This window comes from Phaenicophaeus curvirostris, chromosome 15 (genome assembly GCF_032191515.1).
Source record: "Phaenicophaeus curvirostris isolate KB17595 chromosome 15, BPBGC_Pcur_1.0, whole genome shotgun sequence".
Lineage (NCBI taxonomy): Eukaryota > Metazoa > Chordata > Aves > Cuculiformes > Cuculidae > Phaenicophaeus > Phaenicophaeus curvirostris.
The window spans coordinates 19,852,356-19,871,037 of record NC_091406.1 but is presented as its reverse complement, the minus strand read 5'-3'; the positions used below and the strand labels follow the sequence as shown (position 1 = coordinate 19,871,037).

General features: G+C 53.4%; 2 protein-coding genes across 2 annotated transcripts; both read left to right on the top strand.

Moving 5' to 3' along the window:
* Positions 1-6,120: 6,120 nt before the first annotated feature.
* LOC138727232 (protocadherin alpha-2-like) lies at positions 6,121-8,736 on the top strand. Its single transcript, XM_069869521.1, has one exon. The coding sequence runs from the start codon at positions 6,121-6,123 to the stop codon at positions 8,734-8,736; it is 2,616 nt and encodes an 871-aa protein (XP_069725622.1).
* A 5,540-nt stretch (positions 8,737-14,276) lies between these two features.
* LOC138727231 (protocadherin alpha-13-like) lies at positions 14,277-17,486 on the top strand. The gene is made up of 2 exons (XM_069869520.1): positions 14,277-16,781; positions 17,424-17,486. The coding sequence occupies exons 1-2, from the start codon at positions 14,277-14,279 to the stop codon at positions 17,484-17,486; spliced, it is 2,568 nt and encodes an 855-aa protein (XP_069725621.1).
* Positions 17,487-18,682: the final 1,196 nt, after the last annotated feature.

The following is an 18,682-nucleotide window of genomic DNA, read 5'->3' as shown; positions in this document are numbered from 1 at the left end:
CAGGAAGTGTCAGACCTCGAATATATATTTGCTTTAATGATAACCAATGACTAAATGGTTAAACTACTTTGAGTGTAGGAATAGGTGAAATATAGAAATAAGTTAGTGGAACTGCTTGAGGTTTTCTTTAACGTTTTAAAGAATAACTAGGAATACCTCAAGAAAGAAGAAAATCTATTTTTGTGGTTGGTGGAGAAACATGGAGCATCACTCCTGAGAGAGAACCAAACCAAGACAGTGGAGGTGAATTATTGAGGTGGACTTTAAAGAAGAATAATGAACAACAGAGAAGTGAGAGCCCATGGGAAAACAGCATGGAAAACCACCGAGAATATCTGATGCTTTTGTGTGGGCTTTTGCCACTCACGTAGGTGATGACTCAACTCTGAGTTGTTAATAAAGCAAGCCTAAAGTTACCCACTGCCTGGTGGAAATCCTTTAACTGTTTGTAAGTGGGTGTGAAGCGGAGGTGGGTCTAATGTGTTTGTGCTTCTTGTCCCCTACTTGTGCCCTTGCACCATTGGCCTCAGCAGAGATGATGTGTCCCTTTGTCATGCTTAGTTCACATATGCACTCAAACAGCCCAGATCCTTCAGAGCAGCCCAGCTCTGGGTTTTTTGTGGTACAAATGCTCCCACCCAGTTGATATCCTGAGTGTCCTTGTGCTTCATCATTTGCCGTGGTTCTCTTGTGAAATACAATCCCTGTGGACTGAAATCAGAGCAGACATAATTCTACTGACAGACTCTGAAAGATCTCTACCATGCAGCTCTGTGGTGTTAGCAGCTGAGATTGCTGAAAAAGCACAAAACATTCAGGATGAAGTTCAGAGAGGAGTCTGCCAGACACTGTGTGTCTTTGCGTCCCTCCAGATGTTGTCTGTGCTAGAGGTGAGGGAAGGTAAGAGAATATGAAGTCCTGGGTCACGGACAGAAAGTTTTTTCTTTTTGGGGCATATTCTTGTGGTGGAGCAAGGACTGGATATTATTGGAAAGATGCCCTGATTGGTGTGGAGTAGGGCCTGTATCACACGCAGGATGATGTTGTGCAAGGAAGAGTCTTCCCTGGGGAAATGGAGATGCTGTACAGAGATGCTGTGTAATTGGTGAGGAACTGTGTAATGTCTGTTGACAAGAGATGTACGTGATTCAAGGTGACTATTGGGACTTCAGGATTCTCTATCCGCACACTGCAATTTCCTCCTTTTGTTTCATTCTGAAGACATGATCAAACTGAGGAAGGCATTGTGGACTTTTCTTATGTGTGGTAACTGTCTTTAATGTGTTCAGGGAGAGGAGTGTGAGCCAAGGTCCATGTTAGAAACACTTCGCCCTAGTTGCAAAACACCCAGTGCTTCTGTGGAGTAGATGTCATGGGTCACATTGCTTTCACCACCGATTTGCTTACACTTTCATATAAAATATTCAATTCTTATTTCTTTTACAGTTGTCCTGACATCACCTCTTTCAGCAGTGTTGCCCCCAGATGCACAGCATTTGCATTGGAGATTGCAGAATGCAGAGGAGAGTGTGAAGAGAATGTGGCAGTGGCACTGAGTAGGGCCGTGTCCTGATGTGAAGGGTAATAGTGAGCAGTGGGAAGAGTTGTCTGTGGGAGCTAGAAATGGGTGGAAACCATGGGCCGTGTGAAAAGACAAGACTGGAAGATGATCTTCTTGTCCTGAAAACATACATGTTAGAGTGGGGAATGGAGGAAAGCATGAGGCAGGATGGGAATGGAATGATTGTGCTTAGGAATCTTTTCCAGTCTTTGAAGTGTCTGGTATTGTAGGCCTTCTGGATCTTGAGACATTGTGTGGAATTGGAATGTCCTTGGAGTTTATGAATCTGCAGCCCCAGGGACAGTTCCTTGTGCTGCCTCTTGGCTGATTTTCCTGTGATGCGAATTTTCTTTCCGAGCTGATATCTTGAGTGCTTCTGTGTGTCAGCATTTATTGCAATTGTCTCCAAGAAAGAAATGCATACGGACTGAGATCAGAGCTATCACAGCTCCAATCACAGAATCTGTAAGGCCTATAAATATAATGTGCAGCTCTGTAGAGTTTCCACCTGAAATGACTGAAAGTGTAGAAAGACTTTGCTGGACAGAATGTGTCTTCCCATCCATTTGATGTTCTTTGTGCCAATCACGAGGGAAGGAAAGATTGTGTGAAGACCTGGGTCATAGTCAGAGTGGTATTTATATTTAGGGAATATTCCTTCTGTGGAGCAGTGGGGGGGGGGTTGTGGCAGTGATGCTGCTCATGGCTTTGATCAGGGCCTGTTCATGCATCACGGGGTGGGTGACTTCCAGAAATGTCTTGCCCGATGGAAATTAAGGTACTGGGTGGAGCATGGTCTGTGTCATTGGGGAAGAACTGGAGCATGTCTGTTAACACGCAGATCTCCTTTCTCATGGTGTGTCTGTAATGGTTTTGGTCCAGCCAGAAACTAAGTACGTGAATACCACTCACTCACTCCTCCCCTTCCTTCACCTGCTGGAATGTGGAGGACGATGGGAAAGAAGAATGCCTCACTTGTGTCTTGGTATAAAGACAGTTCAACAGAAGAGCAAAGGAAGAGAAAAATAATAGCATGAATAGTGATAGAAGAATATACTAAGTGATTAATACATAGTGTAAGGGTGTTGTTAGTAGGTAGTGCTTCAGCCTTATGATCGTTAGAGCAGCTCATCTCTGGGTATTTTGTGGTTCACATTCTCCCAGCCCATTGCTATCCTGAGTGTCGTTGCACTTCATCATTTTCAATGGTTCTCTCGCGAAACACATAGTTCATGCTGATGTATGCGTGTACAGGCCAAACCCTGCACCGCAGCCCAGCTCTGATTTTTCTCTGATACAAATTTTCTCACCAAGCTGATACCTTGAGTGCTTCTGTGCGTCAGCATTTACTGTGATTGTCTCCAAGAAAGAAATCCACATGGACTAAGATCAGAGCTGTCTCAGCTCTACTGATAGAATCTATAAGATCTTTACCATGCATGTCTGTGTTGTTTGGTGCTGGGGTTGCTGAAAAGGCACAAAACATTCAGGGTGAATTTGAGGTGTGAGTCTGCCAGACACTGTGTCTTTGCGTCCTCCCAGATAGTGTTTGTGCCAGTGGTGAGGGAAGGTAAAGAATGTGCGTGTGTGTTGTGGACAGGGTGGATTTCATTGTTGGGACAAATTCCCATGTTTGGACTATATCTGGGTGTTAAGGCAGTGATTCTGCAAGCTGTGCAGATTAGGGCCTGTGTCATGTGGAGGATGATGCTGAACAGCAAAGTGTCTTTCCTAAGGATCTGGAGATGTGCAGAACATGGACTGTATCATTGGTGAAGAAGTGGATAATTCCTCTCTGGGACAGAGGATGATGTTGAGAGAATGTCCTTAGCTTTCATGCCTGCCTCTTGCTTCCCTTGTGATAGAAGCATATAAGGGAGCACAGAACACTCTTCAGTGGTTTCAAAGCTTTTGGATAGTGAGAGTAATTTCTTTCTGCCTGATATCACCAGAAATCATTGTTAATGCTAAGGAGAAATAGATCTTGGATTTAATTCTGTTATCCTGAATTTCCTTTTCTGAAGAAGCAACCAGGAATACTACAGGTAAGTCAATGATACCTAAAGAGGGTGAATTTGAGTGGATTTGAGTTCCTGTTTTGTAGTGGTATCTTCATGTTGGGTCAATGGAATGTTGCCTTGCTTTTGTCATACGTCTAGGTGTGGATCAGCAAAGCCACCACTCTCTGCTCTCATTCCATTCCTGCTGCTTCCAGGAACTGTGTGAGGTGGTGGCAGAAGGACAGATGGGAGAGGGACTCCAGTGTCTTTTTTGGAGTGGATGTATTGAGCATGGCTAGGATGATCTCATTGAAAATGCCATGGCCTTCCCTTTGTGTCTTTTGTTTGGCTGAGGCAAGTGTGGCTCATGCTGATGAAGGAATTAATCTGTGAGGACTAATGCCCCTGGGTACCAAGGCTCTGTCTGCGATGTGTTTGCCGTGTGTGCCTGCCCACAGGAGACAAGAACATGCTCTGCCTCAAGGTTTCTGAAGTGTGGGATCTGTGGGTGCCCCGTGCTTTTTATCCTTGTTGAAGGATTGATGTTTTGAGCTGTGATAGGTGCGATTTCCCAACTGAAAGATCCCCCTTGTGTTATGATGTTGCAGTGCTGTTCTTTGCCATCCGCTGGAAATGCTCTGATATTTTCTGTGTCCTTGAGAGGCCTGGAACGAGTGTTGCAGCAGCAGTTTGTGTCGCCTAGACTGAGGAAAACAGGAAGGTTGTTCCCCTTGCAGAGATATAGAGGGCAGTAGGGAAGAGGAATAAAAGCTCTTGCCGAAGGGCTTGACTGTGCTTCATGTCAAACGTGTGGTAGACATGTCAAATATATTGGTGGAGGTGGAAAGGAAAAGAAGAAACGTGCGGAAGCAGGAGTGAAGTAAAACTGTGATGGGACAGAGGAGGAAAGAAAATGGAAGAGTCAGAAAAGAAGAGTGAAGGTGAAAAAAAACTAAAAGAAACTAAAAGAAAAGCGGGGACTGCAATGAAAATGCAAGCAAGGAAGAAACAAAGCTCGAAGGAAGAGAAAGAAAGGAAGGAAGAGCTGGTAGAAGAGATACCGAGCGTTCTTGACGTTTATACACTGGGTTTGAGGATCTCGGCATCCTCGGCACTCTGGGACGCTGTGCAAGGCTTGACAGAAAGCGTTGAGTAAGAGGAAGGAGGTTTTGTCGGAGGGCACGGCCGAGCTGCATGGCGGGTGTGATGGATTCCTAGAGAAACCGTGATGGGAAAGGAGCGAAGGCAGAGGGAATGAGGGAAGGAGAAGAGCAGGGTTGGGAGAGAAGTGGGAAGAGAAGAGGAGGTGGAAGAAGGGAAAGATGAGTAGGAAGGCACAGCAGAGAGAAAGAAAATCAAACCCGAAGAAAGCAAGAGATGAGGAGAAAAATAGTGTGATAACCGATTTTGCTGCCATGGCATGGAAACAGTGGCGAGGGTTTGGAAGTAAGAAAGGAGGTAACAGAGAAAAAAACAGAAAGAAGCGAGAGAGGGATGACTAAGAAAGCAATTACAGAAGGCAGATGAGGAAGAAGAGAAAGAATGGAAGAAAACATTAAGGAAATGACGAGGGTGCAAAAAGGCGTTCAATGGATGTGGTCCTTTACATTCTCTGCCTTGATTAGAGTCTCCGTGATTAGTGCTGCTGCTCCATAATTAGCACCTAGCCGCCATCGGGGTTAAAGGAGAGAGAAGGCTGGAAGTGGAAGGGGAAAGTGGAGTGAAGACTGGGGAAGGGCAGGTCAAGAAGGAACAGGAGAAGGAGGTGAAAATAAAGTGGGAAAGAGAGAATGCGGAGAAATAGAAAGGAAGACAAGACGGCAGAAGACGAAAACGTCGTGGATAGAAAGGGGAAAGGAAAGGAAGAAGGAAAGAAAGAAATGTAGGGAAGGAAAAGGAGCGCGTGGCCGGTGGCGTGAAGCGTCCGAGGCTCGGGAGAAGAAAGAAATGATAAAGGAGGTTACATCTGTCCAGTGAACGGAGATGGTTCCTAACAGCCTCGCTTTAGGTTAAGAGACCCCCGCCACGTAATTAGCGTTGATGGCCCGTAATTATCGCTGATGGGTCTGTCTTTGATCATCTCCACCGCAGCGCCGGAGGCGACTGTTGAGCGATAAAGTGGATGTAAAGAAGAGAGAAGGCTGGAATGGCAAGGGACAGGGGAGAGAAGAGTCGGGGAGGGCAGAGCAAGAAGGAACAGGAGAAGGAAGAGAAGAGACGGAACCGAAGAAAGGAGAGAGTGGAAGGAGAAGAAAATGTATAAAAGAGAATGGGACAAAGAGACACGAATGAAGAAAGGGAGAGAAGCGACTAAATGAAAAGGAAGAAGGAGGAAGAAGGACTAAAAGTCGGAGAGCGCAGTGCGGTGGGCGCGGGTCTGGCGCTCGGCTGGTGCTGAGCACACGGTGTCGCTGCAGGCTCAGCCCCGGCGGGGGCGGTCGGGGCGGCGCAGAGCCCGGCTGTGAGCGCGGGGGGGCGGCGCGGGGCGGGCAGGAGAGGCGGTCGGGGCGTGCGGGCGGCGGCGGGAGCCGTGCGGGGCCCGGGCGGGCGGCGGCGGCGATGGGCGCGTGTCGGGGTCCGGCGGTGCGGGTGCTGGTGCTGGTGCTGCAGGCGGCGTGGGCGCTGGTCGGCGGGCAGGTGCGCTACTCGGTGCCGGAGGAAGCGAAGGTGGGGACGGTGGTGGGGCGTGTGGCGCAGGAGCTGGGCCTGGAGGCGGGCGAGGCGGAGGCGCGGCGGCTGCGGCTGGTGTCGCAGGGCCGGCGGGCGAGCGTGGAGGTGAGCGGGGCGAGCGGGGCGCTGGTGGTGAGCGGGCGGCTGGACCGGGAGGAGCTGTGCGGGAAGAGCGCGCCGTGCGCCCTGCGCCTGGAGGTGCTGCTCGAGCGGCCGCTGCGCGTCTTCCACGTGGAGCTGGAGGTCACCGACATCAACGACAACGCCCCGCTCTTCCCCGCCGCCCGCAAGAACCTCAGCATCCCGGAGTTAAACACCGTGCCGGGGTCTCGCTTCCCGCTGGAGGGCGCGTCGGATGCGGATATCGGAGCGAACGCGCAGCTCTCGTACTCGCTCAGCCCCAGCGAGCACTTTAAAATAGAAGAAGAGAACAGTAACTCGCGGAGTAAATCGCTGTTTCTGGTGCTGACGAAACCTCTGGACCGTGAGACGGTTCCCGTGCACCGTTTGGTGCTGACGGCGAGTGACGGGGGCCGGCCGCCTCTGTCGGGCACGATGGAGCTGGTGATCTCGGTGCTGGACGCGAACGACAACGCGCCCCAGTTCAACCAGTCGGTGTACAACGTCCATGTGCCAGAAGACGCCTTAGAGGAAACGCTGGTGGCTCGGCTGAATGCCACGGATCCGGACGTGGGTGTGAATCAAGAAGTGATTTATAAAATAGATACTATTGTTCCTCCTTCAGGTTCCGATGTATTCAGCATCGATGCTAAAAGCGGTGAGATCAGACTGACGGGCTCCCTGGACTTTGAGGCCGTTCCTTTTTTTGTCCTACACGTTAAGGCGACAGACCAGGGAACACCACCTCTGTCGGGCCACTGCAAGGTGGAGCTGGAGGTGCTGGACGTGAACGACAACGCGCCCGAGGTGCGGGTGACGTCGCTGTCGGTGCAGGTGCCGGAGGACGCGTCGGTGGGGACGGTGGTGGCGCTGCTGAGCGTGTGGGACCGGGACTCGGGGTCGAACGGGCGCGTGCGGTGCTCGGTGCGGCCGGCGTCGCCGTTCGGTCTGGTGTCGGCGGTGCCGGGGTCGTACTCGCTGGTGGTGCGTGAGGCGCTGGACCGGGAGCGCGTGTCGGAGTACGAGGTGGAGGTGCGTGCGGAGGACGGCGGGTCGCCGGCGCTGGTCGGGAGCAGGCGGGTGCGGGTGCCGGTGTCGGACGTGAACGACAACGCGCCGGCGTTCGCGCAGGCCGTGTACACGGTGCTGGCGCGGGAGAACAACGCGGCGGGCGCGGAGCTGGCTCGGGTGCGGGCGCGGGACCCGGACGAGGCGGGCAACGGTCGCGTTCGGTACTCGTTGTGGGAGGGCGGCGTCGGGGGCGCGGGGGGGTCGGGCGGGGGTGTGGTTTCGGCGTCGAGCTACGTGTCGGTGGAGGCGGAGAGCGGTCGCGTGTGGGCGCTGCGGCCGCTGGACTACGAGGAGGTGCAGGTGCTGGAGTTCGAGGTGCGGGCGGTGGACGCGGGGGAGCCGTCGCTGTGCGGCAACGCGACGGTGCAGGTGTGGGTGTTGGACGAGAACGACAACGCGCCGGCGCTGCTGCCGGCCGCGGGCGTCGGGGCGGGCGCCGGGGCGTCGGGCTGGGCGTCGTCGGGCTCGGAGTTTTGGGGCTCGTCGTCGGGAGCGTCGTCGGGGGCGCTGTGGGCGTGGGCGGCGTGGGGGGCGCCGGCGGGGCAGGTGGTGGCCAAGATCCGCGCGGTGGACGCGGACTCGGGCTACAACGCGTGGCTGCGGTACGAGGTGCAGGAGCCGCGGGGGAAGGGCCCGTTCCGCGTGGGGCTGTACAGCGGCGAGGTGAGCACGGCGCGGGCGCTGGAAGAGGCGGACGGCCCGCGGCAGAGGCTGGTGATCGTTGTGCGGGACCACGGGGAGCCGGCGCGCTCGGCCACGGCCACGCTGAGCGTGTCGCTGGGGGAGGGCGGCGAGGCGGCTTTGGGCGCGGGGTCATCGGGGCCGGGTCTGCGGGCGGCGTCGGGCACGGAGGGCGGCTCGGCGGCGTCGGGGTTGTCGTCGTTGTCTTCGTTGTCGTCGTCGACGAACGCGTGGCTGGTGGCGGCCATCTGCGCGGTGTCGGGGCTGTTGGTGGTGGCGGTGGTGCTGTGCGGGGCGTGGCGGTGGGCGCCGCGGGCGGGCGCGCTGTCGGGGCGCGGGCCGGCGACGCTGGTGTGCGCCAGCCAAGTGGGGAGCTGGTCGTACTCGCAGCGGCAGAGCCGGAGCCTGTGCGTGGCGGAGGGCGCGGGCAAGAGCGACCTGATGGTGTTCAGCCCCAACTGCCCCCCGCCGCCCGGCGCCGCCGCCAAGGAGACGCAGCCGGAGCCGCCCGCTCTGCTGGACACGGTCAGTGCTGCTCCCTCTCTGGCCTCTCGCCCGGGTCCCCGACGCCCCTGTCCCCTTCTGGCCCTTGTGTCCCGCGGGCTGGGCTTATCCTGGTGGGAGCCTGTTTGACCCTGCCTGCGGTGGGGTCTTGGTGGATGCTTCTGAGCATGAATGGAACTTGGCATGTAGGTTGTTACCAAATTTCTCTGGGCGTTGCTTTCAGGGGTACCAAATAAAATGTTGCTTTATGGATGTTATGAATCTCCAGCCGCTTGTGCTGCTTCCTGCTTGATGCAGGCGGTGTGTTGGTGAGACAGGTTGTGCTGGGAAAAGTGTTGTGGGAGGACCACAATTCAGTCTGCAGTCGTTGTGTAGTGGTGGGCATATGTAGTATTGTCCAGATGCATTGATGTTGCACTGACTTTTGATTTTCCAGAGGAAGGATTTACCGAGTCAAAAAAGACATGGGTGTAATCATTGTGTGCTCAATTTCACTCAAGTGTGCAGTGATGTGACTTGCAATCACACAGGGCTGATTCCCGTGTCTGGGACGTACGTATCAAACCCTTCAGAGCATCCCAGTTCTGTTTTCCTATGGTACAAATTATCCAATCCAGCTGACACCATGTGGTGAGGGCTTCTGTGCATCAGCATTTACTGCAACGAAATTCAGATGGAGTTGGATCAGAGCTGTCACAGCTCCTATCAGAGAATGTGTAAGAACTATAAACATAATGTGCTGGTCTATAGTGTTTCCACCTGAAATGACTGAAAGGTTAGGCGTGTAGAAACAGTCTGCCTAACACCATGTGTCTTTGCATCCATGTAGATATTCTTTATGCTGATAACGAGTTAAGGAGAGATTGTGTGAAGACCTACGTGATGTTCAGAGAGGTATTTAGATTTAGGGAATGTTCCTGCTGTGGAGCAGTGTGTGGGGGTTGTGGCAGTGATGCTGGTCGTGGCATTGGTCAGGGCCTGTTCATGCATCATGGGGTAGGTGACTTCCAGAGGAGAAATGTCTTGCCTAATGGAAGTGAAGATACTGGGTGGAACATGGTCTGTGTCATTGGGGAAGAAATGGAGTATGTCCGCTAAGCTTTCTATCTCCTTTCCCATGGTGTGTCTGTCACAGTTTTGCTCCTAGCCAACAACTGAGTACCACAAAGCCACTTGCGCACTCCTCCCCTTCCCCTTGCCTGCTGGTATGTAGAGGAGAATGGGAAAGATGACTGTAAAACTCGTGGGTTGAGATAAAGACAGTTTAGCAGAACAGGGAAGTAAGAGCAAAATAACCATAATAATGATCAAAAAAATATACAAAGTGACTAATGCACAGTGCATGGGTGTTGTAAGAGGGTAGCACTTCAGGCTTCTATTGTTCTGTAGTGGGTGGTCACCTGTAGCAGTTTCCAGAGCCATTGAATTTGCTGTGATGGTTCCTTAACTCCTCCTCAGGAGGGTTTCACTTCAGTGTGATGATGAGTTGGGCTTAATGTGTTTGTGCTTGATGTCTCTTGCTTGTGCACTTGCAGCACTGGCCTCACTAGACATGTGAAGTCCTGTTCAGCAACACAGTATAGTGGCTGATAGGAATGGTTGGACTCAATGATCCAAGAAGTCTTTTCCAACCTGGAGATTCTATGATTCTGTGTCCCTTTGTCATGCTTAGCTCCCATACGTGCTCCAACAGCCAATGTCCTTCAGAGCAGCCTCACTCTGGGTTTTCTGTGTTACAAATTGTCCTACTCAATTGACATTATGAGTGCCCTCACACTTCATCATTTGCCATGGTTTACTCGTGAAACAGAATCCATGTGGACTGAAATCAGAGTTGTCACCGCTCTAGTGACAGAATCTGTAAGATCTCTGCCATGCATCTCTGTGGTGTTGGCAACTGGGATGGCTGAAAGTCTGTCTTTGCATCCCTCCAGGTGTTCTTTGTGCCAATGTTGAGAGAAGGTAAGAGTATGTGAAGGCCTGGGTTATGGACAGAGTGGGTTTTCTTGTTGGGGAGCATTCTTGTGGTGAAACAATGACTGGATATTATTGCAGACATCCTCTGCTTGGTATGGATTAGGGCCTGTGTCACATGGAGAATGATGTTGTGCAAGGAAGCCTCTTCCCTGAGGAAGTTGGAGATGTGCAGAACCTGGCTTATATAATTGGTGAAGAAGTGGGGAATGTCTGCTTAGCTGAAAATATCAATCCCTGGGGCCTGTGGTAAACATTTCCAGTAGAAAACCTTGGGAAGAAGCCCATTGTAGAAAGTTGTTTGCCTGGTATCTTCTCAGGATGTCTAGCAGTTCTGTGTATCTTAGAGAGCTGTTTTTCTTTGTTGTGTTACTGCTTGTAAAGACATCAGCCTCAAATGCCTTTAATCCTTTAGAGTTGAGGTAGAACATTGTTGCTAAAACAAAAGCCTTTACAAAATTTGTCACTGCTGCCAGGCTTCTCTGACCCTCTGCTTGGGTATCTTTCTGCTCTTGGTCTTGCTAGGCAGGGCCAGGAGAGCTCTCTGTATTCAAGTTGCCTGGAAACCTTTTATTTCAATACCGTGTCCTGGGTTCCTTAGGTTTTCTTCTTTAGTCTTAGTGAAAACTCTCACATTTTGGGTTTTCCTTCTATCTCCTTGGCACTGTGTTGGTATTATAGGATGAGATGCAGAGACCAGAATTTTGGAAGCTCCAGGTTACAGAGTTTTGGGGGTCTGGCCATCGTTGTGATCTGGAGGTGAGGTTGCTGTTGAGAGAATGTTCTTAGCTTTCAGGTCTGCCTCTTGCTTCCTTTGTGAACAGAAGTGCATAAGGGAGCACAGCACACTGTTCAGTGATTTCAAAGCTTTTGGAGAATGAAAGTAATTTCTTTCTGCCTGTTTTAACCTGAAATCATTGATAATGTTAAGTGGAAATATATCTTGGATTAAATTCTGCTGTCCTGAACCCATTTTGTTTTCTGAAGAAGCAACCAGGGATGCTACAGGTAAGTCAACGATACCAAAAGAGGGTGAATTTGAGAGAGATATATACTTTTATTCCTGTTTTGTTGTGGTATCTTCATATTGGGTCAATGGAATGCAGCCTTACTTGTCATTCCTGGAGGTGTGGACCAGCAAAGCCACCACCACCTCCTCTCATTCCATTCCTGCTGCTTCCCATAATCCTGTGAGGTGGTGGCAGGAGGTCAGATGGGAGAGGGACTCCAGTGTCTTTCTTGGAATGGATGTATTGAGCGTCGCTGGGATGATCTGATTGAAAATGCCACAGTCTTGCCTTTGTGTCTTTTGTTTGGCTGAGTGAAGTGTGGCTTTTGCTGATGAAAGAGCATTATTCTGTGGGGACTAATACCCCTGGATGTGAAGATTCTGGCTGTGATGTGTTCGCAGTGTGTGCCTGCCCAGAAGAAGGAGCAAGAGCTTGATTTTTGGTGTGCAGGAGGAAGGATCATGCTCTGCCTCATGGTTTCTGAAGTTTGGGAGCTGTGGGTTGCCTATGGTTTTTTTTTATCCTTGTTGAAGGGTTGATGTGTTGAGCTGTGATAGGTGCGGTTTCCAGACTCTATTTGCCCCATGTATTGTCTGGACTTTTGGGGGTCTGTTTTATTAAACATCCCAGAAGCTGGAGCTTGTTCTTGTGTTTGTGTGGGTGGTGGATCCTGTTGTGTTGTAGCAGTGCTGTTCTTTGCCATCCACTGGTCTTGCTCTGATAGTTTCTGTGTCTTTGAGAGGGCTGGGAAGGAGTGTTGTGGCAGCAGTTTGTGTCGCCTAGACTGAGGACAGCAGGAAGTTTGTTCCCCTTGTGGAGAGATGGAAGGCAGTAGGGAAGAGGAATGAAAGCTCTTGCCAAAGGTCCTGACTGTGTTTCCTGTCAAAAGTGTTGTAAACATGTAAAATAGATCGGTGGAGGAAAAGAAGGAACAAGTGTGGGAGGAGAAGTGAAGTGGAAGTAAAAGTCTGTCAGGGTGGAGCAAGAAAGAAAAAGGAAGAGTCAGAAAAAAAGGATGAAGGTGAAAAAAAAATGAAAGAAAGAGAAATGAACCAGAAAAGCATGGACTGCAAGGGAAAATTCAGGCAAGGAAGAAACAAAGAACGAAGGAAGAGAAAGAAAGGAAGGAAGAGCTGGTAGAGGAGATTTCCACTGTTATTACATTGTCTTTATACACTGAATGGATTTGAGGATCTCGGCATCCTCGTTGCTCAGAGACCCTGTGCAAGGCTTGACGGGAAGTGTTCAGTGCTGCATGGCGGGGGTGATGGAATCATAGAGAAACCGTGATGGGAAAGGAGCGAAAGCAGAGGAAAAGAGAAAAAGAGAAAGAGAAAAGAGAAAAAGAGAAAGAAAAAGAGAAGGAATAATAGAGAGAAAGAAGATCAAACCCGAACGAAGCAAGAGATGGGGAGAAAGAAGGGAGAAAGTTATAAGGAGAAACGATTTTCCTACCATGGCACGGAAACAGAAAAGAAAGAAGGTAACGGGAAAAGAGAAAGTAAAAATAAAAGACAACACCAAAGAAATAAAACCGAAAAAGCGAGGCAGAAATGATTAAGAGAGTGAATACAGTAGGAAGATGAGAAAGAACAGGAAGGAAGAAAGGATAAAAGAAGATACAAGGGTTCAAAGCGGTTTTCTACAGGCGCGGAATGAACTTGGTCCTTAACAGCCTCCCCCTTGATCAGAGTACCGGTAATTAGCGCTGCTGCTCTGCGGAATTACGATTAGCATGTAGACCTGCGACTTGGAAGGTCTCTGCCGCGGCGCCGGAGGCGACTGAGGATCTGCCAGCGAGGGTAAAGGAGGGAGAAGGCTGGAAGGAAAAGGGGAAGGTGGAGTGAAGACAGAGGAGAGCAAGGCAAGAAGGAACAGGAGAAGAAAGAAAGAAAAAGGGGAGGAGAGAATGCGGAGAGAGAGGAAAGAAGAGAAGGAAGTAGAAAACGAAAATTTTGCAAAGAGAAAAGGAAAGAAAGGAATGTATGGAAGGAAAAGGAGCGCGTGTCCTGTGGCGAGGAGCGTGCGAGGCTCGGGAGAAGAAAGAAACGATAAAGGAGTTTACTGGGACGCGCCAACGTTACCTCTGTCTGGTGAACGGAGATTGTTCCTAACAGCCTCGCTTTAGGTGAGAGTCCCACGCCCCGTAATTAATTAGCGATGACGACCCGTAATTATCGCTGATGGGTCTGTCTTTGATCGTCTCCACCGCAGCGCCGGAGGCGAGTGTCGAGCGATAACTTGGGTATAAAGAAGAGAGAAGGCTGGAATGGCAAGGGACAGGGGAGAGAAGAGTCGGGGAGGGCAGAGCAAGAAGGAACAGGAGAGGGAAGAGAAGAGACGGAACCGAAGAAAGGAGAGAGTGGAAGGAGAAGAAGAATGTATAAAAGAGAACGGAAGCAAAAGAGACACGAATGAAGAAAGGGAGAGGGGAGACTAAATGAAAAGGAAGAAGGAGGAAGAAGGACTAAAAGTGGGAGAGCGCAGTGCGGCGGGCGCGGGTCTGGCGCTCGGCTGGTGCTGAGCACACGGTGTCGCTGCAGGCTCAGCCCCGGCGGGGGCGGTCGGGGCGGCGCAGAGCCCGGCTGTGAGCGCGGGGGGGCGGCGCGGGGCGGGCAGGAGAGGCGGTCGGGGCGTGCGGGCGGCGGCGGGAGCCGTGCGGGGCCCGGGCGGGCGGCGGCGGCGATGGGCGCGTGTCGGGGTCCGGCGGTGCGGGTGCTGGTGCTGGTGCTGCAGGCGGCGTGGGCGCTGGTCGGCGGGCAGGTGCGCTACTCGGTGCCGGAGGAAGCGAAGGTGGGGACGGTGGTGGGGCGTGTGGCGCAGGAGCTGGGCCTGGAGGCGGGCGAGGCGGAGGCGCGGCGGCTGCGGCTGGTGTCGCAGGGCCGGCGGGCGAGCGTGGAGGTGAGCGGGGCGAGCGGGGCGCTGGTGGTGAGCGGGCGGCTGGACCGGGAGGAGCTGTGCGGGAAGAGCGCGCCGTGCGCCCTGCGCCTGGAGGTGCTGCTCGAGCGGCCGCTGCGCGTCTTCCACGTGGAGCTGGAGGTCACCGACATCAACGACAACGCCCCGCTCTTCCCCGCCGCCCGCAAGAACCTCAGCATCCCGGAGTTAAACACCGTGCCGGGGTCTCGCTTCCCGCTGGAGGGCGCGTCGGATGCGGATATCGGAGCGAACGCGCAGCTCTCGTACTCGCTCAGCCCCAGCGAGCACTTTAAAATAGAAGAAGAGAACAGTAACTCGCGGAGTAAATCGCTGTTTCTGGTTCTGACGAAACCTCTGGACCGTGAGACGGTTCCCGTGCACCGTTTGGTGCTGACGGCGAGTGACGGGGGCCGGCCGCCTCTGTCGGGCACGATGGAGCTGGTGATCTCGGTGCTGGATGTAAACGACAACGCGCCCCAGTTCAACCAGTCGGTGTACAACGCTCTTTTACCCGAAGATGCCTTAGTGGGGACACTGGTGGCTCGGTTGCTTGCCACGGATCCAGACTTGGGTATATATGGAGAAGTGATTTATGAAATGGAAACTCTTGTTCCTCCCCCCGGCTCCGATATATTCAGTATAGATTCTATGCACGGGGAGATTCGACTCAGGGGCGCCCTGGATTTTGAGACAGTTCCTTTCTACGACCTACATATTAAGGCGAAAGACAAGGGCAATCCCCCTCTGTCGGGGCACTGCAAGGTGGTGGTGGAGGTGCTGGACGTGAACGACAACGCGCCCGAGGTGCGGGTGACGTCGCTGTCGGTGCCGGTGCCGGAGGACGCGTCGGTGGGGACGGTGGTGGCGCTGCTGAGCGTGTGGGACCGGGACTCGGGGTCGAACGGGCGCGTGCGGTGCTCGGTGGGGCCGGCGTCGCCGTTCGGTCTGGTGTCGGCGGTGCCGGGGTCGTACTCGCTGGTGGTGCGTGAGGCGCTGGACCGGGAGCGCGTGTCGGAGTACGAGGTGGAGGTGCGTGCGGAGGACGGCGGGTCGCCGGCGCTGGTCGGGAGCAGGCGGGTGCGGGTGCCGGTGTCGGACGTGAACGACAACGCGCCGGCGTTCGCGCAGGCCGTGTACACGGTGCTGGCGCGGGAGAACAACGCGGCGGGCGCGGAGCTGGCTCGGGTGCGGGCGCGGGACCCGGACGAGGCGGGCAACGGTCGCGTTCGGTACTCGTTGTGGGAGGGCGGCGTCGGGGGCGCGGGAGGGTCGGGCGGGGGTGTGGTTTCGGCGTCGAGCTACGTGTCGGTGGAGGCGGAGAGCGGTCGCGTGTGGGCGCTGCGGCCGCTGGACTACGAGGAGGTGCAGGTGCTGGAGTTCGAGGTGCGGGCGGTGGACGCGGGGGAGCCGTCGCTGTGCGGCAACGCGACGGTGCAGGTGTGGGTGTTGGACGAGAACGACAACGCGCCGGCGCTGCTGCCGGCCGCGGGCGTCGGGGCGGGCGCCGGGGCGTCGGGCTGGGCGTCGTCGGGCTCGGAGTTTTGGGGCTCGTCGTCGGGAGCGTCGTCGGGGGCGCTGTGGGCGTGGGCGGCGTGGGGGGCGCCGGCGGGGCAGGTGGTGGCCAAGATCCGCGCGGTGGACGCGGACTCGGGCTACAACGCGTGGCTGCGCTACGAGGTGCGGGAGCCGCGAGGGAAGGGCCCGTTCCGCGTGGGGCTGTACAGCGGCGAGGTGAGCACGGCGCGGGCGCTGGAGGAGGCGGACGGCCCGCGGCAGAGGCTGGTGATCGTGGTGCGGGACCACGGGGAGCCGGCGCGCTCGGCCACGGCCACGCTGAGCGTGTCGCTGGGGGAGGGCGGCGAGGCGGTGTCGGGCGCGGGGTCATCGGGGTCGGGGCTGCGGGCGGCATCGGGCGCGGAGGGCGGCTCGGCGGCATCGGGGTTGTCGTCGTTGTCTTTGTCGTCATCGACGAACGCGTGGCTGGTGGCGGCCATCTGCGCGGTGTCGGGGCTGTTGGTGGTGGCGGTGGTGCTGTGCGGGGCGTGGCGGTGGGCGCCGCGGGCGGGCACGCTGTCGGGGCGCGGGCCGGCGACGCTGGTGTGTGCCAGCCAAGTGGGGAGCTGGTCGTACTCGCAGCGGCAGAGCCGGAGCCTGTGCGTGGCGGAGGGCGTGGGCAAGAGCGACCTGATGGTGTTCAGCCCCAACTGCCCCCCGCCGCCCGGCGCCGCGGCCAAGGAGACGCAGCCGGAGCCACCCGCTCTGCTGGACACGGTCAGTGCTGCTCCCTCTCTGGCCTCTCACCCGGGTCCCCGACGCCCCTGTCCCCTTCTGGCCCTTGTTTCCATTGTTTTCTGTGGTCTGGGTGGGCGCTGGTGGGACACGGGATGAGTCCGAGGAGTCTGTTTGCTGGTGGGTTGACGGGTGCTTCAAGGGTTTATTCAGACTTGGCCTCTGGGTCCTTGCTAAAGCCCTCTGGGTGTTCATTTTGAGTGGGGTAAATAAGGAAAGATCGTGCCTTAGGTAGATTTTCTTTTTTGGATCTAAGATTTGGTGTTGTGGGTGTGACTTGTTCTCTCATGAAATAAATCGCTGCTGATAGGGATGAATGCTGCAGCGCCATTGGCTTTTGAGATACTTTTGCTGGTCTGTAGTATTTTCAGGGGAGCATGCTGCAGGGCTGCAAGAGGTGCAGTCTGTGCTGGTGACAGTCCTCACAGTGTTGTTTAGTGTCTTCTTACGTTTGCTGACTGCTGTCTGTGCTGGTATCCAATGTGTTATTTTTGTTGAAAACTTCGTTGTCCTTCTCCTGTGTGATTCTTCTTGGCAAGAGATATACATGACTCAATGTGACAACTGATACTTTGGGGTTCTCTCTCCTTGTGGTGCAGTTTCATCCATTTTTTTCTGGCCCAGGCATCCAAGTGTCTGATTTTGGATGGATTCAATATCGACCTGATTTTGGATATGTGTAGGTGAGAATGGGTGACATACAGAGGGTGGAGCACCTTCTGATGGACCTTTTTGCTCTTGTGTTGGGAAAGGGGTTGTGGGAGGGTAGCACTAGAGTCTGCAGTGGTTGTGTAGTGGTGGGCATCCTGAGAACAGCTTCCACAGCCATTGATGTTGCTGTGAGTGTTCCTTGCTCGTATCCAGGCAGGATTTTTAAGAGCACATGAAGAGGTGGGTGTAATCTTTGTGGTTTTGACTTGCCCTGCTTTTAAATTCTCTTAGTCGTCCTCGGTAGAGAAGCTGTGTCCTAATACACATGGTTCATTCTGATGCATGTGTACAGGCCAAACCCTGCCCAGCAACCCAGCTCTTATCTTCTCTGGGATGAATTCTCCCACCCACCTGATAGTTTGAGTGCTTCTGTGCATCAGTATCTATTGCAATGTGCTCCAAGAATGAAATTAATGTGGAGTGGGGTCAGAGCTGTCGCAGCTCCTATCAGAGAATCTGTAATGGTTATAAACCTAATGTGCAGGTCTATAGAGTTTCCACCTGAAATGACTGAAAAGGTGCAAAGAATTGAGGTTGGCAGTCAGGCAGGTGGGAAAAGTCTTTCAAGAACCCTTTGGCTTTTCATTCATCCTGATGTTCTTTAATCTTCTCATGAATGAGTGAGAGGCTGTGTGAAGACCCTGGTCATGTTTAGAGTGGTATTTAGGTTTAGGGAATATTCCTGCTGCGGAGCAGTGTTTGGGTGTTGTGGCGGTGATGGTGCTTGTGACATTGATCAGGGCCTGTTCTTGTATCACAGGGAGGGTGACTTCCAGAGGAGAAATGTCTTGCCTGGTGGAAATGAAGATACTGGGAGAAATGTGGGAGAACTGGAGCATTTCCTCTAAACTTCAGATCTCCTTTCCTATGGTGTGTCTGTCATGGCTTTGCTCCAGCCAGCAATTAAGTACCACAAGGCCACTTGCTCGTTCTCTTCCCATTGCGTACTGGAATTTGGGGGAAAATGGGAAAGAAGATGTGTAACTCGTGGGTTGAGATAATGACAATTGAGCAGAACGGCAAAGGAAGAGAAAAATAATAGCATGATTAATGATGAAAGAATATACAAAGTGATTAATGCACAGTACAAGTGTGTTGTAAGAGGGTAACTCTTCAACCTTCAGTCAGTGTGTAGTTCATGGCCATCTATAGTAGCTTCCAGAGTCATTGAA

Bases quoted from the DNA above. Each gene is read 5' to 3' on its own strand.
- LOC138727232 (XM_069869521.1), top strand. From the start codon at position 6,121: ATGGGCGCGTGTCGGGGTCCGGCGGTGCGGGTGCTGGTGCTGGTGCTG.
- LOC138727231 (XM_069869520.1), top strand. From the start codon at position 14,277: ATGGGCGCGTGTCGGGGTCCGGCGGTGCGGGTGCTGGTGCTGGTGCTG. The intron at 16,782-17,423 runs GTCAGTGCTGCT...TTTCTGGCCCAG, and splicing joins CACCCGCTCTGCTGGACACG to GCATCCAAGTGTCTGATTTT.